The 25,916-nt window shown below is 40.0% G+C and overlaps 2 protein-coding genes and 3 non-coding genes across 9 annotated transcripts; 1 reads left to right on the top strand and 4 right to left on the bottom strand.

Moving 5' to 3' along the window:
• The first annotated feature begins 61 nt into the window (after window positions 1-61).
• Window positions 62-17,287, top strand: GLT8D1 (glycosyltransferase 8 domain containing 1). Of its 3 annotated transcripts, none has more exons than XM_074198201.1 (10): window positions 530-618; window positions 9,306-9,359; window positions 9,447-9,545; window positions 10,328-10,541; window positions 11,644-11,761; window positions 11,942-12,026; window positions 12,149-12,261; window positions 12,687-12,853; window positions 12,953-13,065; window positions 13,168-17,285. In XM_074198201.1, the coding sequence occupies exons 2-10, from the start codon at window positions 9,344-9,346 to the stop codon at window positions 13,356-13,358; spliced, it is 1,116 nt and encodes a 371-aa protein (XP_074054302.1). In that variant the 5' UTR covers window positions 530-618; window positions 9,306-9,343; the 3' UTR covers window positions 13,359-17,285. The 3 variants fall into 3 exon arrangements, with proteins under 3 accessions (XP_074054301.1, XP_074054302.1, XP_074054304.1); XM_074198203.1 differs by lacking the exon at window positions 530-618 and adding an exon at window positions 660-864; XM_074198200.1 differs by lacking the exon at window positions 9,306-9,359 and having other exon boundaries at window positions 62-618; window positions 13,168-17,287.
• On the bottom strand, window positions 13,607-25,915 carry GNL3 (G protein nucleolar 3). Of its 3 annotated transcripts, none has more exons than XM_074198198.1 (15): window positions 25,897-25,915; window positions 25,020-25,078; window positions 24,465-24,602; window positions 24,211-24,321; window positions 21,327-21,410; window positions 20,054-20,189; window positions 19,601-19,707; window positions 18,633-18,753; window positions 17,448-17,535; window positions 16,308-16,482; window positions 15,604-15,746; window positions 15,383-15,519; window positions 15,127-15,302; window positions 14,608-14,677; window positions 13,612-14,503 (listed from the first exon to the last, which is right to left on the bottom strand). In XM_074198198.1, exons 2-15 carry the CDS (start codon window positions 25,053-25,055, stop codon window positions 14,409-14,411), a joined length of 1,617 nt encoding a protein of 538 aa, XP_074054299.1. In that variant the 5' UTR covers window positions 25,056-25,078; window positions 25,897-25,915; the 3' UTR covers window positions 13,612-14,408. The 3 variants fall into 3 exon arrangements, with proteins under 3 accessions (XP_074054300.1, XP_074054299.1, XP_074054298.1); XM_074198197.1 differs by lacking the exon at window positions 25,897-25,915 and adding an exon at window positions 25,678-25,772; XM_074198199.1 differs by lacking the exons at window positions 21,327-21,410; window positions 25,897-25,915 and adding an exon at window positions 25,678-25,772 and having other exon boundaries at window positions 13,607-14,503.
• On the bottom strand, window positions 16,553-16,628 carry LOC141496732 (small nucleolar RNA SNORD69). The gene has a single exon (XR_012471134.1). It is a non-coding gene; the product is annotated as a small nucleolar RNA SNORD69 (small nucleolar RNA).
• Window positions 19,488-19,566, bottom strand: LOC141496737 (small nucleolar RNA SNORD19B). Its single transcript, XR_012471135.1, has one exon. It is a non-coding gene; the product is annotated as a small nucleolar RNA SNORD19B (small nucleolar RNA).
• Window positions 19,928-20,004, bottom strand: LOC141496731 (small nucleolar RNA SNORD19). Its single transcript, XR_012471133.1, has one exon. It is a non-coding gene; the product is annotated as a small nucleolar RNA SNORD19 (small nucleolar RNA).
• Window position 25,916: the final 1 nt, after the last annotated feature.

Here is a 25,916-nt window from a genome sequence, read left to right as displayed (position 1 = left end):
CGGGCTCAGGAAGGACAGCAGGGCGCGGGTCGGGGGCCGAGCGGCGCGGCCCGGGGGCGCAGACGGCGGGGGGCCGGAAGCGGATGTCCGCGCCACGCAGGCCGCCCCGCCCGCCCCGCCCCGCCCCGGCGCGGAGCCACGTGTGCCTTCGGGGCCGGCGGGGGCCGGGCGCGGCGCCGGGGCGGCCGGCGCCGGCTGGGCCGGCCGGAGGGAGGCATTGCGTCCTCGGCCGGGGGTCGCCGTCGGGGCCGGCTTCCAGCGGGCTGCCGCAGCCCGGGCCGCCGGACTCGCTCCCGCAGGCTACCGGCGGGCCAACGGCCGGCGCGTCGCCCCGCGTCCCCATGGCAACGGCCGCGAGGACCCCTGGCGCCGCGGGCGGCCGCGCATCGCGCCTGCTCGCGCCGGGGCCGGCCCGCCCTCCGGAGGAGCTCTCCGCGGCCGCGAGGGGCGAGGGGCAGCGCTCGGAGGGCGGCGAGGCCGGGAGGAGGGCGGCGGGGCCCCCGTTCTGGCTCGGGAGCCGAGGAAGGGGTCGGGGTCCATCGGGCCTGGCCGCGGGCGGCCGCGCGCCCGGACTGCCCGGCGCGCTGAGGTGGCGGGGGCGGAGCCGGGAGCGCGCAGGTGAGGAAGCGGCCCGGCCGGGCCGGGGCCGCCCGGGGCGGGGGACAGGCTCGGCGCGGGCACGGGCGCCCGCGGGGCGAGGGCTGGTGGCACAGCTCCGGGGCGGGCCGGGGGCGCCCCCACCCCCGCGGGTGCCTAGCGTGGGAGCAGGGACGCGCCGGGGCCGGGGCCGGGGGGAGGCAGAGAGGCCCCAGCCCTCCGGCCTGCCGCGGGGGGCGCGGCCGGCCTCACCCCACCTGCCCACAGGTAAGGCGCCCCCGGCCCGCGCCCGGCGGCCCTGACCTTCGCCTGAGTGGCCGGGCCCCGGGGCGGGAAGGTCACGGCCAGCGCCCCCCGGACCCCGTGGGTTAGGGCTCCCGGCTGCGGCGAGGCGCACTTAGGGGCCTCGCCGGGGAGACTCGGCTAAACCACGGGAAGGCGCGGTGGCCTGTGCCGGCTCCGGGCCTGGGGCTGCGCCCGCGGCCAAGGGCTCCCCCGAGGGGGACACACGCGGAGCGCGTCTGAGCCGGAAAGAGGTTTTAGTGGGGGTCCAGGCAGGCGGGATAGAGGAGGGGGAGGGTCCCAGGCTTGGAGGAGGCCGGCGGCAGATCCTAGAGTGCCTCGGCCTGTAAATGCCCGAACACTGGAAAGGTAGGAGGGGCCTTGAGAGAGGAGAGAGACTAGGCCACTGGATTTGGCGATTACGAGGCAGATCATAGGTAACTTTGGAGAGAGCACCCGAAGGTGATTGTAAAGGGTTAAAATGAGTGGGAGGGGAAAAAGTCCAGCAATCTACTAGAGATGGCCTTTTTTAAAGAGTTTAATTACGAAGGACTAAAGAGGTAAAACAGCAGGGATAGAAGGCCAAAGTGTGGAGCATCTGTTACATGTCAAGTGTGCGTCTCCAATACTCCCATTTTATCCATTCCCCCAATCCTGGGAGGCAGATGCTACTACTATCCCTATTTTATACATGAGTAAACCAAGGCAGACAGGGAATAAGCATTTTACAGCCAGTAAACTGGATTTGAACCGAGGACTTCTTGAATCCAGGCCCATGCTCCAGGCCATTGTATCACCTAGCTCCCTCTTATAGTCATGAAATAATAATTAAGAATGTCATACACCTGTTCTCTTCTGTCTTTCTTCCTAGGCCTTTTGTACCTGTTTTTCTGTTTTGTTTTTGTAGTAATCTAAAAGTTGGTCATTTGAGGGTTGAGAATAGGTTAGAGGATAGGTCATGGAATCTTAGGGGCAGCCTCATGAGTCTTATGCATATTTTCTCAGAAAGATATTTTTAAATGCATAGAGTAAATTGCATAGGATTACAAAGGAAACCTATAATAATGTTTAATCACAAATTCCTGGATCCCATAAATTGTTCATATTAAGTGCCCCTGGTGTTTGGGAAGGCTCAACTTAGAGTCAGGAGACCTGAATTCAAGATTGAGTTCTGCCACTTACTGGTTTTATGATTTGGTCTAAGTTACTTGAGTTCTCCAAGTTTCAATTTTTTTCATCATACTGTCAATGTAATAATATTTGCATTTTCAGTTTTATCAGGTTGTTGGAAGGAAAACGCTATAGAAGTATAAGTTGTTATGAAGAATAACAAAGGAAAGCCAGAAGAGAAACATTTTTTTTCTAAAAAAAAATTTTAAACAGGAGTGACCCATAAGGAGCAGCTAGGTGGTACAGTGCATAGAGCACCAGCCCTGGAGTCAGGAGGAGGACCTGAGTTCAAATTTGACCTCTGACACCTATTAGCTATTATATGACCTCAGGCAAGTCAGTTTCCAGGGCCATCTCCAGTCATCCTAAATCATATCTGGCCAGTGGACCCAGATGGCCCTGGAGGAGAAAGTGAGGCTGGTGACTTAACCCAGCCCCCCTCACTCAAATCCATTTCACCTGATTGTTATGGCATCACCTTCCCGATGTCGTGGTCTTCTTTGAGAACGAAGAATAAACTTCATCATCCACCTAGAAATGTGCTAGCTAAAGATATTTCTGTACTTTTTATACAGTTCCTGTGACACATTCTATAAGGGTAGCATAATGAAATAACACAATATATAGTTTGGTGTACCAAAGATGATGTTACAGTTCCAAAAATATAGGAAATAATGCTTTGTTTTCAATTTTCAGAGGATATTTGTTCAGTAGCAAGTACCATATGCAAGATCTCACATTAATTACTGGGGATTAGAAAATAAAAAACTTTTTGAGGGAATCTTCAAGGATAAGTAAATATAACTTGAGGGAGAACACTAAAAGCTGAGAGGATTTACAGTAACACTTTGAAGAAATCATTACTTCTTTTATTTTCAGATGTCTTTTGCATTTATATTAGTCATTTCAACTTTTCTTTCCATATTGAATCCTGCTTAGTAACAAAAAAAATTAAGCAAAACTACCATTTTTATGCTGTGGGGTTGGGGGAGGGGACGCTATGTTTAATTAACTATTCTTGGGTATCTTCGTAAGTTTTTTCCTGTTATTCAGAGTCTGACTTCAGAGTGATCTTTTCATTCACATTGATTATAGCCATTATGTATATTATAGTATTTGCTCATTTCACTCTGCATCAGTTAATGCAAATCTGTCCATGTTTTTTTGTTTCCTTGTATTAGACATCCCCCCAATAACATTTCCTTACATTCACAGTCTAATTGTTTTTCAGCCATTCTTCACCTCCTCTTACGTAATTAAATCCCCTTAGTTTTCATTACTATTACTACAAAGAGCTGTCCTCTGAATATTTTGATCTTGAATTGGACTCATGTTTTTCAACTTCCTTGGAATACCTGCCCACTGTGGAGTTGCTGGATCATAGAATATGGACAGTTTAAGTCACTTTTCTTGAACAATTCCATATTGATCTAAAGAAAAGTTGGACCATTTGACAGCTCTAACAGTAGTTTCTTAAGCATAACCATCTTCATTAACCCATAAGCATCTTCAACATTGATTATTCTTTTTGGGGGGGAGAGGTCATCTTTTCTAATTTACTTGGTATGAAGTAAATCTTCAGTTGTTTTTAACTTGCATTTCTCATTATTAGAGATTTGGGGTTCACATTTTCATGGAGTCTTTTCTAATTTGTCTTTCTTTTGAAAACCATGTGTTTATATTTGAGTGCACAAACTGACTCCATAATGTCCTTTACATGGAACAGCTAGGTGGTGCAGTGGATAGAGCACCGGTCCTGGAGTCAGGAGTTCAAATCCAGCTTCAGACACTTAGTAATTACCTAGCTGTGTGGCCTTGGGCAAGCCACTTAACCCCATTGCCTTGCAAAAAAACCTAAAAAAAAAACCCAACATAATGTCCTTTACATTTCTAGAGAAAGCATGTAAATCAGCTTTCCATTAATCTGCAACTCTTTATGTTTTCTCTTAGTTTACCACAAGGATGTCTGTATAGGTGTGTCTCAATTCTTCCAGGAATTTCACTAGTTGTTTGTTGGGCACAGATATCATCACACTGAGTAGCAACATTAACACCTGTTGACAGTCTAAAAACTGATTCTTAGCATCTTCTCCTTTCTGCGCTCTGCTTCTACTGGACTTGAGGAACATTTTGAAATTTTATCTTCATGTTTTTCATAGGTCATCATTATGAAAGAAATTAACTAGTGGCTAACCTTCTAATGCTGAACCTTTCTTATCGTAGGCTGATCTATAGAAAAGCAGATGGAGGCTTTTAGGACCATACTCCAAATCACTGAATCTCAAAATTGGATCCGACCTCAAAAGCCAACTAGATTAATCTGTACCTGAATAAGAACCTCTTGCGTAATCAAATCTAGACTCTGTTTGAAAACATCATGTTGGGGGCAGGGGGAGGCAAAACCTCCAGCCTCCTAAGGCAATCCATTCTATTCTGGGCACACCCTCACTATAAGGAAGATTTTTTTTTCCTTTCACAAATCCTAAATTTGCCTTCACCAACTTAGTTGCTTCCTAAAAGTTCCTTCCTAAAAGGTGCTGAGAGCTATATCAGTATATCCCAGATGTTCTGATCAGAACAAAGTGTAATAAAACTATCACTACCTTAGTCTTGGATAGTTTTCCTTGTTTAATTCAGTCTTAGATTGCATTAATTTTTTCCTCTGCAAAATCATACTGTTGATTCATTGGGTTTGGTGTCCACTAAAATACTCAGATCTTTTTCAAATGAACTGTAGTCCAGCTGCTTCCCTTATCTTACATTTGGGTTCAATCAACTTCACAAGTGGGAGACATTACATTTATACCTACTGAATTTTATCATACAGCATTTAGCCCAATGTTGACACTGATCAGGATCTTTCCAGCAAGAGCTTTGTTGTCCTAACAATTATGCAGTACATATGGCCATTTTTTTTGTAGTAGAAATCATCATCCTATTTTAAGTTTAGGTTTAGTATTTAATAATTTGCAATTACTTGAGATAAAGCAAAATGATTAAATTGTTGATATATAATAAAAATTAGAACTTTTACATCTTTAAAAAATGTTTAATTTGCTAAATGTCTTTTTGCCCTGATCACTTGTTTTACAGGATTTGGCACTGAGTTCAAAAGATTTTTACCGTGTATTATTTTAATTCTTCATCATAAAAATATACTTTCATCACATTAGATATTACATGTGCCTCTTATGAACAGTACATTTTTTGTCAAGTCTTATTTTCACTGGGGTTTAAATTAGGGGATTTCCCAAGTCAAACATGTTTATCTCCATCTCAGATAAATTTCTTAACCTTTCACAGCTTTTAGCATTTATTTCCATCTTCCATTTGGGAATTTCTGTAATTTTGGAATAATTCTGTTTTTTAGTACACCAGTTCATCAATTCTCTCAGTGAAGTGAAGACTTGAAAATGAAAAATCTCCAGAATTTTTTTTTTGGTAGATATTTTACAGTTTTACAAGCTCACTTGCACTTCTGACATCAATTTTGGTATAACTCTGAATGAAAAATGAGTTTCATCAGTAAAAATTACCTTTATCAAATCTTAAATTCCCCAATCTAGTTTTTGTGTTGTTCTGCTTGTGACAAGCATTTTTATTTCAAAGTGATAGTGACTATTTTTTAAGTTGTTCTTCCAACCAAGAAACAACTGCTACCTGTAGAGGAATCAGTAACAAATTCCCCTAGCTGCTGAGTCCTTCTGGAGGTATTTGTTCCTTTTCTAAAGATTATTTAGGTTGTATTCCAGCCATAATTTGTCATCTGGTGTTTCTCATTTTCTACTAAACTGTTTTCTGTGCTTCCATATGAGTAATCACATTTCATTATGGTTTTAAATGATATGCTTCCCTTCTCCACACTAACATTTTTTGCAATACTTCTAATAAGTATTGAAGTATAATCTTCAATAACTACTTGTTTCCATAAAGTAATATTCATATTTTAAAACATATTAAATCAGAACTAAAATCACAAAGAGATCTGCGAAAACATGTTTCTAGCATGAAATTCATCACCCAACTGAAGGAGAATCAACTAAAGATTAAATAAGTTCAGTTTAATTTTAAATGGTTCAAGTAGTTCAGTTTGAGTCAGTCATATCAATAGAAGTACATATGCTTAAGGGGCAGCTAGGTGGCATAGTGGATAAAGCACTGGCCCTGGAGTCAGGAGTACCTGAGTTCAAATCCGATCTCAGAAACTTAATAATTACCTAACTGTGTGGCCTTGGGCAAGCCACTCAACCCCATTTGCCTTGCAAAAACCTAAAAAAAGTACATATGCTTGATCATTACTGAAACCATATCAAAATTATTGCCTAGTTTATGTCATTACATACAACTATTAATTTTTGATTTTTTTGATAAATTTTTGATAAAATTTTGATAAATTTTTGATAAATTTAAATTCCTTGTACCTATGATTCAAGTTTATAACAAAAAGAAGAGGGAAGCTTGGTGGCACAATGGATAGAATACTGGCCATGGAGACAGGAGTACCTGAGTTCAAATCTGATCTCAGACACTTAATAATTACCTAGCTGTGTGGCCTTGGGCAAGCCACTTAACCCCATTGCCTTGCTAAAAATAAAAAAGACATAAATAAATAAATAAATAAATAATACTTAGCTCTGTGACTTTGGCCAAGTCATTTAATCCCCTTGCCTTGCAAAACAAACAAAAAAGAGATTTTTGCCTGATTGCTTAGGCCTTCTTGCATTCAAAAATCATTCTCTTTTTTTATATGAACATTTTACCAATGCCTGTTTTAGTTCTAACCACATAGATTTATAATTAGATTGTTCATCTAATTGAATATGTTTCTATGCATATACTGTGGACTAAGCATTGTCCTAGGTTCTAGGGACACAGATGCAAAATTGACATAGTTCCTGCTTGCAACCAATATATCCTCCTGAGAAAAGCAGCATTTTCACACATGTAAATAATAGAATGTGAACAAAATAAATACAGCTTGATGGGTGGTACAATTGATAAACTGTCATGGATGTGAACAGGCAGTTTTCAGAGGAAGTAATCCAAACTATCAATACTCATAAAAAAAAGTGTTCTGAATCACTGGCAAATTAAATAAATGCAAGTTAAAACAACTCTGAGGTACCAACTTTGAATGAATCCATCAGATTGCCTAAGATGATAGAAAAGGAAAATGCCAATGTTGGAGGGGGTATAAGGAAATAGGAACACTCATGCTAATGAAGTATAAGTCCAACCATTCTGTAAGCAGTTTGGAGATATACCCCAAAAGCTAATAAATTGTACATAACTCTGGACCTAGGGTACCACTACTAGGTCTACAGGTTATAGAGGAGCAAAGAAAGAAAAAAAGACACATATAAAAGTTTATAGCAGCTTGTTTTTTGCAGTGGCAAAGAATTAGAAAATGAGAGTATGCCCAAAATGCCTAACATGTGCCTGAAAATTGTGGCATATGAATGTGATGTATTACAATCTTGCTGTACTAAATATTGAAGGGGATTGGTTTAAGAGAAACTTGGATAGGTTTTTATGAACTGATGTGAAGTGAACAGAATCAAAAAAACAATCTACACAGTGATAGCAATATTGTATAGAGACTCAACTGTGAAAGTCCTGATGCAAAGAATGCCCCACCGCATTTCAAAAGGATTTATGACGAAATATGCTATCCACCTCCAGTTAGAGAATTGAGGAACTCGGGGTACAGATTGAAACATTTTTTCTTTCTTTGGGGGGGGGGTGGGCTGGAATCAGACTAAAGGATTTTAAACACCACACCAAAGAAATTTGTGTTTTATCTTAGAAGCAGTGGAATTTATTGAAGTTTCTTCAGCAAGGGAATGGACTTGTGCTTTAGAAATGTTAGTTTGGCAGCTGTGTAGAGGATAAATTGGAGAGGGAAGAGACAGGATACAAGGAAACAGTTGGGATACTTTTGCAGTAGTCCAGGTGTTTCTGTGAGTAGAGAAATAGTTGGAAATGAAGGACATTAAAGAGATCAAGACATGGAAACTGATTGGTTGTGTGGATTATAAGACAAAGGGTCAGGTTCTGTATATGGTGGAAATGGTGATACCCTTGACAGAAAGAAGTTAGCAGAAAGGAGGAATGGTTTAGAGAGAAAGAGAATGAATGTCTTTTTTTTAATGCCCCTCTTTCCTGATCCCTCTCAAGACTTTGAGACTATCCATTACCCTCCTATGTTTTCAAAACACTACTCTCCTGGTTCTCCTACTTCTCTGAATGCACATTCTCAGACTTCTTTGTTTCAGGTCATGCCCAATAAGTATAGTTGCCCCATGGGGTTCTCTCTGTTCCCCCTTCTACTTTGGTGCTAGTTCATTTTGGTGATCTCATCAACTTCCATGGAATGGGTTATCTCTGCTGCCAATTTCTGGTTTTACTTATCCAATCCTAATTCCTCTGCTGATCTCTAGTATCATATCTTCTTCTGCCTTTTTAATATTTTGAGCTGGATGAATTTTTAATCTCAAAAGATCCCAAACCCTCCCCTTCCAACCTCTTCTCTTACCGTCAAGGGTACCCCCATGGTCCCAGTCATTGAGTCCCATACCCATCTTCATCTTCTCACTGGCTCTTACTCCCCTATACTTTCTGTTATCTTTCCTAAATCTCCCTCTCCCCTCCCCTCCTCTGACATTGCCTCACCTCTGGCACAGGCTCTCAACATCTTATGCCTGACCCTTGCAGAAGTCATGGGTTGGGCTGTCTGCCACAGGTCTTTGCCCTCTACAAGCCATTCTCAATTCAGCTGTCAAGAATGGTCTTCAGGGTAGATAGAGCACCCGCCTTGGAGTCAGGAGTGCCTGGGTTCAAATCCGCCCCAGCTTTCCAGTGTCACTGGACAGTTTTGGCTTGCTTTTTTAGTGCTTCATCATAGGCCACAATTACTGGCAAAGCTGGTATTTCGTTGGATGAAAGTTTCTTAACAGTTGACAGCATATAAAACAGATTTGTCCTTCAGCACTACTATAAAGTTAGGGGTCTTGGAATTCTAATGTAAGTGTAACTTAATACTGAAGAATGATGTGAATTACTTGATATTCAACCAGCATTTATTTTTTTGATTGACTTTTCCATTGGAGAAACATGTCAGACTCAAACTTAGGCATTAGATCAGGTAAAATACCATGAGTTGAAATCTTTACTTATGAACTTTATGGAAATGCCACCAGAAAATTTAACTGTTAGGGCTAGGTACATACAGTAACTTTAATGTTTTTCTCTTGCAGATTTATGAAGTGATGTTCTTTTAAGGTTGAAAGGAAAAATGTCATTGCGTAAAGGTACATGCTTTCTCCAAGTTTTAGGTTTTTGGAATTGGTTAAATAGCAAAGACATTTAACTTTTTTTCTCTTTTTTTTTTGTATTAGTGAACATCATCATTCTAGTCCTTGCTGTCACTCTGTTTTTACTAATTTTGCATCATAACTTCCTTGGTTTGAGTGATTTGTTGAAAAGAGAGGTCTCAGGTACAGTAACTTTACTGGTCTTACAAAGTAAATCACAATTCTGATTGCCATTCTCTTCTGTTGATACGGGTTAAAAGACGATAAATGTAGCTCTGCAATCTTGCTCCCTACATGCCAAGTTACTTCTACAGGAGAGAGGGAGGGGAAAGAAAGAGGAAATGTTTGTTATTGTAGAAGATCTCAGTCTTGGGGAGGGGAATAGAGCACCAGCCCTGGAATCAGGAGGCCCCAAGTTCAAATTCGACCTCAGACATTTAATAATTGCCTAGCTGCGTGACCTTGGGCAAGTCACTTAACTCCATTGCCTTAAATAAAAGAATTTTAAAAATGAAAAAAATAGATGGGGGAAAAGGAGGGAGGTGCTCTTATACTTTTTAAAACTTTGTTTTTCTCTTTGGGGAGAGGGTTTGCAAGGCAATGGGATTAAGTGACAGGGTCACACAAATAGGTAATTATTAAGTATCTGAAGTTGGATTTGAATTCAGGTCCTCCTGACTCAAGGGTGGTGCTCCATTCGTGTCTCTGGTTTTCTCATCTTTAAAATGGGGACTTTACTCATTTCATATTGTGAGGTCTTTATATGTATTAAAAAGCACAAGATTATACTTCAGATCTAATTTCCAGCATTGATTTGCAGTATCTGGAAACTCCCTAGCACAGTCTCCATTAGCTTATTAAGCCAGCATATTGGCTTTCAAGTCTGCTGAAATCTGTTTTCCATACTCCTTTTCCTGAGGCTTGGATGGTGATTTCCTTTATCATGACCTTTCTGCCCTCTACAGATGCAAATCTTGTGGGATTTCAGCCACTAGCCTTTGTGCCTAATGCTCCTGAAAGCTTTATCTATAGGAGTGAAGAGGAGATTCCTGTCGTGGTGGCAGCCTCTGAAGACAGACTTGGGGGCACAATCGCAGTGTTGAACAGTATTTACCATAATACCCGCTCCAATGTGGTTTTCTACATTGTTACTTTGAATGATACTGCAGATCATCTCAGGTGAGCACCTCTTGCCTTAATACTCTGCTGCAGGAATCGGGAAGACCTAACAGGCCCTACATCTAATGCTATATAGGCAGGCAGAGAATCTTAGTGACCCTACTTCAGGCTGAGGTCCAAAATGCCAAGGGCTTCCTCTGAAAGAAAAACCTATAAAGAAAAAACTTAAAGCTCATCTGAGGTCAAAACTATTTTCCTCCTTTACTCTAAAAGCTATTTCTAGTTCTTTCCTCACTACAATACAGTGAAGGACACACAGTGCTAAGACACAGGCCTGGGATCAGGATTTGCACCCTTCACTTTTCCCCTTGAGCCTGTCCTAGGCACTCTTTACAATGCCCCCCCCCCATCCAACCAGGAACAAAGACAACTTTACGCCTATTCAAATTGCATAAATTGTTTTGAGTGCTCTTCCCACTTCCTTTGGTGTAGGCATTGCCTATGTTTTCTTGCTCAGTTTACTTCACTGTTATCATTTCATGTCTTTTTTTGGAAAAAAAATTTTTCTTAGCATGCTTTACATTCTTCCTTTGCCATTTCTCACAGTAATGGTTCTTTACATTTATGTACTACAAAATTTAGCAAACTTTCCCCTTTCCTCCCAAGTTCTTTATTCATTTTCAGAGAAAGCTGAGCTCCTAGAGAGGGGAAATTCCTGGGCCAAATTCACTTGGGAAGTCAATGAGAGTGGGGTTAGAGGTGCTGGGCTATGTCCCAGGATCAGGCTTCTGCACTTCTTAGCATCATAAATCTAGAACTGGAAGGGACCATTTCCTAGTGTAGTTCCATCCTTTACAGATTTAAATTTAAGGTTACACAAGGTGGAAGGGAGTAAGCATCAAAGATGAGATTTGAACTTAGGTCCTAATTCAAGAATCAGTACTTTCCCATTTAGCATGATATCACCACTTCTATTGAGAATATTTTTTATATGGGAATCTCCAGGCTCTAGATGATAGGTAGGTACAGTACTCCATCCCTGCACAAGCCTATTGGAATGCACTGAAATGCCTGGTATTTAGTTGCTCAGGAACAAAGACATATTTATCTGCATTTTTATTGAAACAATTTATGACATTGGTGCTTTACTTACTATGGTCAGATCCTGGCTCAATAGTGGCTCTCTGAAAAACATCAAATACAAAATTGTGGATTTTGACCCTCAACTTTTGGAAGGGAAAGTAAAGGTGGATCCTAAACAGGTGGACTCCGTAAAGCCAGTGAGTACTATCCATCATTTATATCTAGAAGAGACCTGAAGCTGGTACAGTGGTAACTTGTGGGGTTCACATGACAAAGGGCTGCTTGGAGCTTCATGCACATGTACATTTCTGGGATTAGCCCTAGAAAATGTGAGCATTTCATCTTTAAAGTGTCATATATATTTCTTCTTTTAACAGTTAACCTTTGCCAGATTCTATCTGCCTAATTTGATTCCAAATGCAGAAAAGGCAATCTATATGGATGATGATGTAATTGTACAAGGTACTTTCCCATTATGCACTCTACCTCTTTTTAAGCATCTAACTAAACTTGTCTCAAGTTTCATTGTTAACTCAGTGGAAATGCATTCAGTGCCTCTCTTGAGATATCTTTTACTCTTCCAGGTGATATTCTTGCTCTTTATAATACACCTTTGAAGCCTGGGCATGCAGCTGCTTTTTCAGAAGACTGTGATTCAACTTCTGCAAAAGTTATAGTCCATGGAGCAGGGAATCAGGTGAACCACCCACCCATCGAAATATAAGCTAAATAGTAACTAAGGTTGTTTTGAATGAAATGGCAGTCACCTGAGCCCTAAGCATAAAGTTCCATTTGATTTTTTTGCATTTATGCTGCTCTCCAGCTTTTAGAAACTATAAGGTCACCATATTATATGCAAGTCCTCCACCCACATGTTCATTCCTACCCTTTTTCATTTAATTATTTTGTGTCTAGGAGGATCAGTAATTGCCTAGAGGGTCATTTCATTCCTCTCTTACATTCTCAGGAATAGTTTCCATGTCAATTTGGGGCTTGACTGTACAATTATTTCAACAATTTCAGCTGTTGATCATCTTGTTCCCTTTGTTGGCTGGGTCAGTGATTGCTTAACACAAACTATCATTCTGTTTAAAAAAATTAAACCTTGCATTCTGTTCACAGTATAATTATATTGGATTTCTGGACTATAAGAAAAAAAGGATTCGAAATCTGGCAATGAAAGCTAGCACCTGCTCTTTTAATCCTGGGGTTTTTGTTGCAAATTTAACAGAATGGAAACAACAAAACATTACTTATCAACTGGAAAAGTGGATGAAACTTAATGTAGAGTAAGTATTTAGAGATAGTTATTAAAGAGTTGGAGTGAGCAATTAATTCAGCCTAGGGCATACACTACCTTAATAATGGGTTTTTGTTTGTCCCTCTAGAGAAGACTTATACAGTAGAACACTAGCAGGCAGCATTACCACACCCCCTCTGCTTATAGTGTTTTATAAACAACACTCGAATATTGACCCCATGTGGAATGTCAGACACCTTGGTAAGTAATCAAATTTTAAAATGTCAGAACTCTTGACATCAAACATATCTTTAGTTAATAACAATTCCATTATTAATATGTATAATGTTTTGTTAATGGAAGGCTCTAGTGCTGGAAAACGATATTCACCTCAGTTTGTAAAGGCTGCCAAACTACTTCACTGGAATGGACACTTTAAGCCATGGGGAAGAACTGCTTCCTATGCTGACATTTGGGAGAAATGGTATATTCCAGATCCAACGGGAAAATTCAGCCTAATCCGAAGACACGGAGAAATTGCAAATGCTGAATAAAGTATAATATAGACTACCAATATTTTCTCAGGAAACACTTAAGGAACTAGTTGGGAAAATGTTTTCCATGTGATGAAAACTTCCGTGTGCAACAGGGGAAAAAAAAATCAATTTTCTCCTAAGTTGTATCAACTATACCATGAAAACCAATTTACACCTGCCTTACTTGAGAAAAAGTATTTTAATAAGTTAATTTTTATTGCTACCACAGGGAGATTTTGACCAGCAGAAGGAAATGGTATAACCTTCGCTTCACCCAGGACTGATGAGCCATCTTGCAGTTAAATGTTTTTGTTTTACTCCTGTAACCTGTGACTTTGTATGACGCTTTGCATGAAATCACTTAAAACACGTTTACATTCTTTTATAATTTAGTTTTCAAAATATACTTCAGCTATGGTTTCTTGTTTCTTTCAAGAGTTGAGTTATGCCTTTTAGTTTTTATGACATAGTATTCCAATACCAAAACATTATTTAAAAGTGGTTTTTTAACTTGTTCTAAAAATAAAAATTCAATCCTACCCTGGAATTCTTACTATATTTTCTCATAACCTAAGGTGTGCCTAATAGGAATTCTGGGTAACTACTTCAGGGGATTGTTGGTAAATCTGCACCAATTTTGTTTAAGCTTATGTATAAAACCAATGAAACTAAAATTTTGAACAGTGATTTTCCACTCATTCATTAATCTATCCCCATTAAAAGAATTGAAAAAAATTCAAATAAAATTCAAAAATACATTTGTTAAGACCAAGTGTCCAGTGTAAAAGGCACTGTTAATCCAGATAAGTTCCTGAACCTCAAATTCTTAATAAAAATGAGAAATAAGACTAGAAAGCCCAAATATCAAAAATTCAATGGTGATATACTATTTATTTTATGACAAATACTATTCAGTTAGTTTACAAAAACCCTGATATCCTCCTATATGTTACCCATTTCTCTAAAAGTTTTACATATTTACAATAATTATTGTACATGTTTTTCACACCCTTGAGATTTTTACTGCAGTATAAATTAACAGCAATTCAGGAACTTCACAAGGTTTCATTATACATAATCTGTATTAAAATCGTAAGTGTCATCCTCCTCTATTATCTTATCCACATTTAAAGATTTTTCTCCTCCAGCACCAAACTTTTTACCTACACAAAGAAAGAAAATAGCATTGTGAGAATGTCTACTAAATCTTTGTTATCCAAACAGTAGAATTTTTTTTTAATGTTTACCAAACAACCATTCAAGATACCTGGCAGGAGCTCTTCTTCCAATAATACTTCTTCAGCTTTAAGTCTCTTGGTCCCTAATCTGCTTATTTCCTGTGAGTTAAGAGGATATTTAGGTGTATTTGAAAACACAGTAGTCATTCATGATTCAATTATCATTTTGGAAGGTCTCTAGTGAGGTGCCCCATGAAACTTTAATTGATCCTGTGCTTCTGTTGGAGATTAGTAAAAATTATGAATTACATAATCCCCTCTCCTAGTATGTCCAAAGATCCCAGATTATATCTAAGGGACCAAGGGCTCTTATTTGGGTGTCCCAAGTGAACAAGTGGCATAGAAAATCTTTCCATCATTACTCACAGCTACAATTCTTTTCATGCACCTCCCTTTATTACATGCATGATGGAATAGAACTAGCTTTGTTATCTCTTTAATTTGGAATCTTAAATTTCAAAGGTGACATTGAAAGATCTTTTGAAATACTGAGAGGGGTTTTCTACTGGATGCTTAAAACTCAAAAGGATTTCTAAAACCAATCTTACATCAACATTTTCATCATCACTGTCTTCAACTTCATCTTCATCTAGAAAATCGTCACCATCCTCCTCATTCTCTTCCCGTTCTGGCAGTTCTTCTGGCAGGTCCTTCTCTGTTATGCCATTAGTCAGACCAGAGCATTGGAAAAGGATGCTACTTGACAATCTCGGACTCCTGATGGCTAGGAAAAGAAATCTAATGAATAATCTTAACAGAGACCATGAAATCTAAACAAAACAAGAAAGCACAGGTCTTACTAACCTTTAATGGCAGTCATATTGTTTTTTTCTAGCTCCTCCAGATTAAGACCCTGCTGCATATCTCCTACAATACTCTCAGTAAGATGTGAAGAAAGAGTCAATGATGGAGGAGCCTCACAGTAGTAACTCATTTTGGGGCTAATATTAAAGAGAAGGTAAAAATTAATAGCTAATCCAAAACAACACTAATAAAGTTTTAAATAGTTTCGAGGAAACCTTTACCCTGTCCACTGAGACCAGAACCATTTAGCAGCCTCCTTCACTTTCGGTAGCCCACCTTTTCGCATCATCCCTCTCTTTTGTGCTATCAGAGTCAAGAATTCTTGAGAATCTCTATAGCTTGAGATATTGTATCGTAGCATTAGCTGAAATGAGAAAACAAGTTCATCAGTTTCATTCAGCATATGTTTTTGTCAAGAGTTTTAAGGTGACAATGTTGTTAAAACCAAATAAATACAGTTATCATTAGAGATATGCAGGTATGCAAGACAAAAGGAAATGACTCAATAGGAACAAGAGCACTATGTGGTTACACAGTTTTGTCAGTTAAGTCTTGTTTTTCCGTTTCCTTAACAAATGAAGAGCTGGCTTTTTCGGTACCAGGAAAAAAAACAAAGGACAAAATTACTGAATAATTCCCATCTAGTAAACAAACTGACTCCTAAAATTCAATGTCTCCAATCAAGTGGTTCCAAGGACAACTATATCTCTGGCTACAAAACTGCATTATATCAATAATAGAATACAATTACTTTTAATCAAAGATATTAACTGCTGGGGCAGCTAGGTGGCATAGGATAGAGCACTGGCCCTGGAGTCAGGAGGACTTGAGTTCATTTCTGGCCTCAGACACTTGATTACCTAGCTGTGTGGCCTTGGATGAGCCACTTAACCCCATTGCCTTGCAAAAAAAAAAAATATATTACCTGCTGTTTATTGCAGTGTTCCACAATTGTAGTTACTGAATCTAATAGTCCACTCTCTTCAGTATTTGTGAGACTTCTCAAAGCAAGAGCAATGGCAGAGTTTGAAGGAGATGCAATAATGCCGGGACTATCTAACATGGTGATATTCTTATCAATGTTGATATTTTTTATGTATCTAAAGAAACAAATGAATAAAAATTTTAAAACTTTCAAAGTATAAAGGGAGATTAGAGAGAAGCTAAGGAAACATGAAGCTCAGGGTTGGATTGAACAAATTCAACACAGAATATCAGATCAGTCTGTCATCATATGCTTCATGAGTAGATTACATTTGAAACTCAATTATTTTCATGCAGAAATTGAATATCATTTATCATTTACAGGAAAAACACAGAATGTCTTCTGGTGTTCACGTAACCAGAAAAATTGGTTCTATCAAAACCATGATATATAACAATCTCCCTTTATCCAAAGCCCTTAAAAAGAAATAAAAAATTGGGACCTCCTTAATCACATTCAGTTTAAAAGGATTCATTAAAAAAATTAGTTCTCCCACTATTCTTCTATTAGAAACCAGGAGGGACTGGAATTCAAGGAAGCCTGGAGGGATTTGCATGAGCTGATGCTGAGTGAGATGAGCAGAGCCAGAAAAACACTGTACACCCTAACTAACATGGGGGTGCCGTTCAACCTTGATGGACTTCCTCATTCCTGCAACAACCAGGGACAATTTTGGGCTGTCTGCAATGGAGAATACCATCTGTATCCAGATAAAGAGCCATGGAGTTTGAACAAAGTTCAAGGACTATTCCCTTTAATTTAGGGGGAAAACGCAGATATTGTCTGCTCTTGTTATCTCTTGTGCTTTTTGTTTCTTCCTTGGGGATGTGATTTCTCTCTCATCACACTCAATTTGGATCAATGTACAACATGGAAACAAGATGGGGACTGACAGATTGCTTTCCGTGGGAGGGTGGTGGGGAGGGAGTTAAGATTGGGAGAAAAATTGTAAAACTCAAAATTTTTAATAAAAAAAATAAAAAGAAATGTAAAAAAAGAATTTAAAAAGAAATCCTACATAAAAAAGTTAATTCTCTTCATGGATTATCCCCAAATGCTCATATACTTTCAGAGTCATACCTTGTAAGACCCATGGCTGGTCCAGTTTGACATGCATATGCTTGTTTTAAACTATTGATTATGCTGCTTTTGCCCACATTTGGGAAACCTTCAAAAGGGAAAAAAAATCAAGTCATCATAAATGGACAGTTATCTGTATGTGTATAGAATATTCAAACCAACAAAAACATCTTTTGAAGTTCGAAATAAAACAGACATTGTGATAGCAATCATAATAAGAGTCCTGCTCAGAGTGAGATCAGAGTTGGATCTCTTATCTTCACTTTAATAGTAAGATCATTTCTATCTTCATTTCTCACTCAAACAATGGTCAGGACAGGTACAGTAAGTAACCCAAGCATTCTAACACTAGTCTTAAACCTCAAAGAGATTGCAGTGCTTTTTTCTAGTAGCAAAGAACTAAAAACAAATAAGATACCTTTAGATTGCAATGGTTAGGATGCAACGGTTTCAAGTTGTTACACATGAATATAATGAATATAACTGTGCTCTAAGATGAAAAGAGCACAGAAAGATTTTTAACATGTGAAGCACTCAAGTACAAAAATATTAATAGAAAGAACTAACTGCAAAACAATCAAAATATAACATGCTGCAAAATTACAAAGAAATAGACCCATCCCAACTCCTTTGCAGAGCTGGGAGGTCCAGGAGATCAAGAAGACCCTCTAATGCTTGATCACAATATCAGGAACAAAACATATCTGGAGGACCATACCATCAAGAGCCAGGTGCTCTTGACCTGAAGGATCAGAGAACCTCCAAGGAGATCCATGATAAAAGTATACTGAAAAAGGTATTTAGTTTTTGCTATTTTTCCTCTAAAATTATTTGCTATTATCAATAAAATGGATTTTTAAAAAAGTAAAGCAGAGTAAACCAATTTCAGTTAAGGTTATTTTTGAGGTATCAAAAGGCTTGCTTTTTTTTAAAAGTTTTTTTGCAAGGCCGTGTGGTTAAGTCACACAGGACATCATTACGTCTTGACTCCACAAGGTCAGTGCTCTGCGCCGCCTAGCTGCCCCTTAAACAGTTTGTTTTTCAAACTTTAAAAATTCAACAATTAACAGTTACAGAAGACTAGTAACTGACACCCACAAAGTATTCTCCCCTCCCTCCCAAGCCTTTATAAAAACAAAAGATTTGCCATTAGTTTAGCTAGTCATAACTAACTAACATACTCACCAATCACACCAACTCGAATGGTTTTATTTTGAGTCTTGCAAAAATCACTGAGGAGTGTCAAAAGACTCTTTCCACCCAAGCATGTGCCACGTCGGCTGAGATACAGCTTCTTCTTCCCTGGCTTCAAGTTCAAATAAATTAAGTTACCTTCTTGCAGTTGTCAGTCTCTATAGTATAGAATGGTAAACATTCTAGACAAGAAGAAAAAAGAGAGACTATAGCAGAAGAGTTATCTAGACATAAGTGATACAGTGGACAGAATGAGCCTAGAGCCTGCACAAAAATCCAACTCTGGGCCTTGCCCTCTCTCTACCTTAGTTTCCTCGATTGTGAAATGGAGATAGTAATAGCACCCACTTCCCAAGTGGCTGTGAAGATCAAATGAGATCCTGTTAATTTCACCTCTTTTTGTAACTTCAGTACTGTCCAGGACCTGCCCCACAGAAGGTATTTAACATGCACCACTTGGGGCAGCTAGGTGGCCCAGTGGATAGAGCACTGGCCTTGGAGTCAGGAGTTCAAATCCAGCCTCAAGACATTTAAGTACCTGGCCATGTGGCCTTGGGCAAGCCACTTAACCCCATTGCCCTGTAAAAATCTTAAAGAAAAAAAAAACACGCACCACTGTCCCACCCCCAATACACGACACTGCCAAACTGAAAAGAACAGCACATCTCAAATGGTTTCAAATACACATGAACCTCTGGGAGAAGCCAGTCTGACAGGTCTCCACCTCACATATCTCCAAGTCTGCACCCAGACATGGACAACAGCAACAAGACCATCATGCAAAAGGTTACCCCAGCTGGTTTCAGTAAACTGACAGGTTTTGATATAAATCAAAAATTTCATCTTTTGGGGGTGAAATCAGAGTTGGATCTAGTAATCTTCACAATTCCTCAAGTTTTCAGAGTTCATCACATTTCTACCCAAATGATTAGGGCATTAACACAAAGAAGTGTCCTTACCATCCTTATCTTTTCCTTTCCAAATGATGAGGCTCTAAAAACAACTGTTGGGAGTTCTTTGTTCAAGCAATGGACCCATTTGTCCAAGTTTTCCTTTGGCACCAGATCTGGAAACAGTGAAAAAATTTACAAGCTAAAAGTTGGGAATTGTTAAGCAAGATGTTAAGTTTCCTGTTAAGATTCTTACTTTGCCTCCTTCCTTAGAGGGGAGACAATTTCTACAGAAGAAAAAAAAAAATAATATACTTGGAGCCCAAAGTTCTGTAAGCATCAATGCCAACTAAATGCCACTGAGATGGGGATATCATTTTGGCAATTAGACTGAACAAAAAAGCTGAGGTCAGAGTTGGATCTTACAGTCTTCAATGTTATTTCAGACTGATCAGTTGTTTTCCTCATACCTCATATCTAGAAATATAAAAATCATCTTTAATGAGCATATCTATGGCTTACCTGTTTTATTCAAAACAAGCAATATTTTTTTGTTTCCTCCACTCTGCATAATGATTTGTTCCACCTGGGGACATCTACATCCCAAGGGATCTCTGGCATCCAAAACTTCCAGCAAAATATCTGAGGCCTCAATCACCTACAGGAACAAATATTAGAAATAAATAAATGCTTGAGGGATAATAAGTTTAGTCTTATTTTCAACAGAACTCCCAATTCCTTTACTATCCTAGCCAACTTTGTTAGTTGCTCCAGTTTGATAAATGTTCTCATTAAAACAAGATACCAGACCCAAATATTAGACTGAATGTAGAACAGTTGGACTTCTAATCATGTTAATACAGCCTAAAATCACATCTTTTTTTGACTGCTACATCAGACTTCTAATGCAGACTGATGGTTTACTTCAACTCAATAAATCAGGTAATGAATAAGAAATAAGCTATAATATGGAGCAATGGATAACTGCTATTCTAATCCTTTCTCTCTAAATTACAGCACCATTTCCAGTTTTCTAGATTTCCCATCCCCTACTGACTTGACTCTTCAATTTCTAATAGGGTAGGGTCAAGAATCTAGTCATGCGTAAATATTTAGCTATCCCATTAAGAATACAAAAGACTTTCATCTCTTTTCCACATTGAAGAAGCTAGTGCAAATCTCATCTTTTTAGTTATCAATTAGAAAAACCCAGAAATAGAAAGAGCTCAAGTATGAAAGAGTTTTTCCCACTTGATCCTGGTAGCAAGTAAAGAACAAAGAAATTCCAGAGATACCTATATTATGGATAAATTAGGAAGGAAAACTAAATTTACTTCCTTTACCTAATCTCTATAAGTCAGGAGGAACGAATATCAGCCCCATTTTGTGAATCAGGGAAATAGACACAGGAGGAATGAATCCAAAGTCCCTTCGAATTACACTTATGATCCTATGAATGTTTAAAAGTGACTTGCTCGGGGTGGCTAGGTGGCACAGTGGATAAAGCACCGGCCCTGGAGTCGGGAGTACCTGAGTTCAAATCTGGCCTCAGACACTTAATGATTACTTAGCTGTGTGGCCTTGGGCAAGCCACTTAAGGCCATTTGCCTTGCAAAAAAAAAACCTTAAAAAAGTGACTTGTTCAAGATTGCACTTAGTAAGCATCAAATGTCTGAGGCCAAATTTGAACTCAGGTCCCTCCTGGTCTGTATCTACTGTGCCACGTGGCTACGCCCTTAAAAATCACTATTTCATAATTAGGAAGGAAAACTGATCCCTGTTGGGGAAAAAATACCTTTTGAAGTTCTCTACAAAATGATCTTTTTGAATCTCGCTTAACTGTCTTACACGAGAGCTTTGCCTTTTTCCTCACAAATTCCTAAATGATAAGAGAAAAATAGGACAAAATCAGAACTTTAAGTATTACACAGGAAATGAAATGAAAAGGTTGATCATTTTTACTCTTGTATGTAAATACTCTTTTAATAACATGGTGAACCCTGTACATAAAGCTTTTTTTAGGGTTTTTTTTGTAAGGCAATGAGGTTAAGTGGCTTGCCCAAGGCCACACAGCTAGGTAATCATTAAGTGCCTGAGGCCAGATTTGAACTCAGGTACTCCGGACTCCAGTGCCACCTAGCAGCCCCCTGTATATTAACTTCTAACTTCATACATTTCTATATGGGATCTCATCAGTGCAAGCACGCCATCAGTCCAAAATGCCCATACATGTCAGCTCATATTGTGATTCTTTCCCACTATATTATCCTAAAGACCCCCTGCTGAAGGCTTTTAGGTTAGTTTACATTGGACAACTACCATGGTAAGCACTATTTAGTCCTTGCTTTTTGCTAACCAGCCCATAACCTTCTCTAATCATGTATTTCCTGATGGCTTTTCATGTCAATTCTGGTATTCAAGACTACCAAGAATAGATTGCAGCCTACTTAACTTTCTCCACTACCCTCTAGGCTACAGCTTATCAACAAGAATTAAACATATATTACATTTCAGGCAGAGAAACAAAGAAAGAAGTCGGGCTGACTAGGTGGATAGAGCACTGGCCCTGAAGTCAGGAGTACCTGAGTTCAAATCTATCCTCAGACATTTAATGATTACCTAGCTGTGTGGCCTTGGGCAAGCCACTTAACCCCACTTGCCTTGCAAAAAACTAAAAAAAAAAACACCAAAAAACAAAAAAAGAAGTCCATGGACAACTTCAGTTCTTTGGAGGCAACTATAAAACATTACTAGGAGAATGTTGATATAACCTAAAAGATGGGTTTTTTGTCGTAAAGACCCACTTAGATGTAATATGTTCTACTTACTAGCCTTTAATGCTGGGCCTACTTTTTAACTCACACATAATGTCCTAAATAATAAAAACTCACACATGTCTAGTGCCTTATGGTAAATAAAGTACTCTTCATGCATTATCTCATTTGATCCAAACAATCTTAAAGTAGCTATTATAATTTCCATTTTGCAGATTGAGAACCTAAGACTTGGAAATGACTTGATCAGTCATAATTTGACTGAGGTAGGATTTTAACCTAGATTTTCCTCACTGTGTGTACAGAAGCCTCTAGATACATATATAAATACTAAAACTCGGTGAGAAAAAGGAGGAAAAAAATCCCATCAGGATTTTCCATCAGGACTATTAGGCTAACTTCTTTTGATCAATTGGAGACCCACTTCAGTTCTAAAGGTTGATCACATTATCAGGAACAAAGCATATCATCTGGGAAACCTTACCACCTAAAGCAAGGGCCCTTGGAAGGTCCATAGGTTTCCAAGGAATCCATAAATATTGATAAGAATTACATTTTTCAATATATTTGGGTTTTGGGGTGAGACTATATATTTTGTACATTTAAAAACATTCTGACAAAGGGTCCCTACATTTCACCAGATTGTCAAAAAAAAAAAAAAAATCACACAAAAAAGAAAAAGAATTCCTGATCCATGGGTAATTCTTCCATTTGGACTGAGTTATCTGTATATCATTCAAGGAAACTTACTTATTCTTCAACTTTGTATTTGTCTCTTCACTAGAAGATAGACCTGACAGCTGTGTTTTGCTCTGCCAAGCCAAATGCTCTTTTGACAGTAAAAAAAATTGGGAACTTACACTTAGAGCCTTTGTACTACTCAATCAGGTACCTGGAAATATAATTACAGGAAGGGAAAGAGAAAGGCATAATCCCCTGTATGACATCTTACTGTGTACCAAATGCTTCTACAGATATGTAGCTGTTCTTCACAACAATCCTGGAAGGTGCTATTATATTCCCCATTTTACAGGAGAGGCAACTTCTGAAGTTAAGTGCTCTGATCAGGAAGTTCCTGAGACCAGATAAGGACCTTGAATCTGACTTCAGGCCCATTGCTCTATCCACTTTGCCAACCAGCTGCTTCTAGAAATGTTTGTGAAAAGTCTGCTTGATCCTATCTCTTGCTGTCATCTAAAATATCATAATGCATGCCTAAGAAAAGCATTCTCATAGAAACGAAAAGGCATTTGAATCAGTGTTCACAAAGTCTATAAAGCTGGAAGAACCTTCTGAAGCCAATGGACTTAACTGCTTCATGTTATAGATAAAAACTAGAGCCCAAGAAGGTTAAATGAATTGATTTCCACAGGTAATGCAACAAACGTAATTTGAACTAGATATTCAGACTCTCCAAAGTCCATTTTTTCTTTTTAATAAACTATGCTTTGTTGCTTCACTCTGTGATGTTAACTATCCATACCCTCTAAATTAACATTCCAGATAAGTCTACTTTCTCTATATAGTATTAGTTCATAAACCCCAAGGGACTTCAGAATCAACCTAGACCTATTTTCTAGTAGAGAAATCTGAAACGCTATATTTCTTTAAAAAAATTTCCATAGACTTTTTATTATTTGGATTAAAGAGGTTTAAGAGCTACAAGCTCAAAATGAAAACATGTACAAATTACATATTGTTTATAATCATATTTCATTCCATTTCATTTCTGTGGTTTCAATTAAAAAAAAAACCATTTACCAGATACCTATTATATGCAAAGCATATAATAGAAAGAGACATACGACTTTAAAAAGACAAATTGCATATCCACCAACTAATGTGTAAATGAATGTTGTTGGACTGGATGGAAATCTCTCCCCTCAAAAATAAAGCCAATCCTACCGTTTTTGGTGTCTGTGCCTTTGAGGAAGCAACATCATTTTCATCATGCTTTCGTTTCTGTCCTTGCTCCTTATGTTTCTTAAGTTTCTGCTGCTGCTTTAGTTCTTCAAGCTGTTTTCTCAGGCCAAAGAAAAAAATTAGGATCATTTTATTAGTACCTTGCTTTAGAAAACATGTCTACTCTCATCTCCATAAGAATGCCTAGGTGAAGTTTCTCAAAGGTGAGCAAAAACCTGCCTCTTTCTGAGTCTTACCTGCTGCTTTCTTTTCTCAGCTTCCCGAAGAAGGGCCTCTTTGAAGGGGGCACTGTTGGGCACACCAGGATCCTTTTTTAGCTTTTTTCGACCACGTTTCTTGGCTTCCTTCCTTATTTTTCGGTAATGTTCCCGTACCTGTTTTAATAAAATCGTTTAGTCTCCCTTGGATATCTTTCCAACGAGAAATAGGTTTCAAGTCACATTCCAAATACATTTGAATTAGAACTCTTAATAAAGCAATAAGTAAAATTAAAAGTGGCTGCAGATTCAGAAGCTTCATTAACATCTAGCTTCTTAGTATCAAACTTGATCAGACAGCATCACTCCCAACCCAAATCAACACTGGACCAATAGTTTTTTTCATGCCATGAGACACCACCTTCTCCTAAAAGATTCTTCGTAAATAACAAATTTATGCCTGCGGTATTTTTAAAAATCTGGTGCCAAGTACCTACTCTTTGCCAATAGCAGTTTTTATAGCTGACAGAAGCCCATTAGTTGCTCCCAGTTGTTGTAGATGATAGAAATTCATCGTTCATGGAGAAGACTCACCTTTTTCTGGATCTTAAACCGCTTATGACATGTCATACGTTTACTTGCTTTTCTTAATTCTAGAACAAAAAATGATTCACACTATCAGAAGGAGGTTCGTTCCCCGCCCCTTTTGGACACTACAGGACAAAGAGCCGGCATTTATAATTAAAAATCAAAAACCCAAGTCTTCCTGATCACCGCTGGCGCCTATGATCGAATCACTAGGACACAGTCTACAGTTTAGGCCCTAAAGTTATGACGTTAAGAAATGTGCTTTTCCGTCAGGCAGACCTTGACTGAACTCCAACTAATTCCCGGCTCCCACCCCCACGTGTCTGCTCCCGCGGCTCTTTCCCCCTCCCCCTCCCCCAGCCCCGACATCCTCAACAAAAGCGGCTTCTCCGACTGCGCGGTACCCCCGGCTCTCCCCATTGTGCCCATTCGCGCATTTCCCGTCCGGGCCGAAGTGGGCAGGGGGGCAGCGGGCCGGGCCCCGCCGCAGGCCCCTCGCCCCCAGCCGGGGTAGGGAGCGGCCGCCGGGGAGGCCCAGCTCCTCGCTTTCCGCTTGGCGCCCGAGCCCCGCCGCTCCCCGGCTCCGGAGGCACAAGAGGACGCCGCAGGCCCGGCAGCCCCCGCCCGCAGCCCCGCGCCCGCAGCCCCGAGAAGGAGCGCTTACTAGGCCGCTTCATGGTGGCGCAGGAGAGCGCGGCCGCCGCGTCCGGGCGCCTCGGCCGCCACGTGCAGACTGAAGGGCAGCCCCGTCACGACGTGCAGCCGCTGCCGTAAAGCGCGCCGGCGCCCGCGCCCGAGGCCCCGCCCCGCGCCGGAACCCGGCTGGGCGCGCGCGCGCCCCCGCGCCCTCCCCTCGCTCGCCGGCGCGGCCCTGCCCCCTCACCCCAGGGCGCGCGCACGCGC

Source organism: Macrotis lagotis, chromosome 8 (genome assembly GCF_037893015.1).
Source record: "Macrotis lagotis isolate mMagLag1 chromosome 8, bilby.v1.9.chrom.fasta, whole genome shotgun sequence".
Taxonomy (NCBI): domain Eukaryota; kingdom Metazoa; phylum Chordata; class Mammalia; order Peramelemorphia; family Peramelidae; genus Macrotis; species Macrotis lagotis.
The sequence above is the reverse complement of the archived record's forward strand: the minus strand, read 5'-3'. Positions and strand labels throughout refer to the sequence as shown.

Coding starts and splice junctions, on each gene's coding strand:
- GLT8D1 (XM_074198200.1), top strand. CDS start 84: ATGTCCGCGCCACGCAGGCCGCCCCGCCCGCCCCGCCCCGCCCCGGCG. Junction 11,762..11,941: donor AGGTGGACTCCGTAAAGCCA/GTGAGTACTATC, acceptor TTCTTTTAACAG/TTAACCTTTGCCAGATTCTA. Junction 12,854..12,952: donor TGGATGAAACTTAATGTAGA/GTAAGTATTTAG, acceptor TTGTCCCTCTAG/AGAAGACTTATACAGTAGAA.
- GNL3 (XM_074198197.1), bottom strand. Junction 17,536..18,632: donor CATTCGAGTTGGTGTGATTG/GTGAGTATGTTA, acceptor TCCCTTTTGAAG/GTTTCCCAAATGTGGGCAAA. Junction 15,303..15,382: donor CAATATGACTGCCATTAAAG/GTTAGTAAGACC, acceptor TTCTTTTCCTAG/CCATCAGGAGTCCGAGATTG.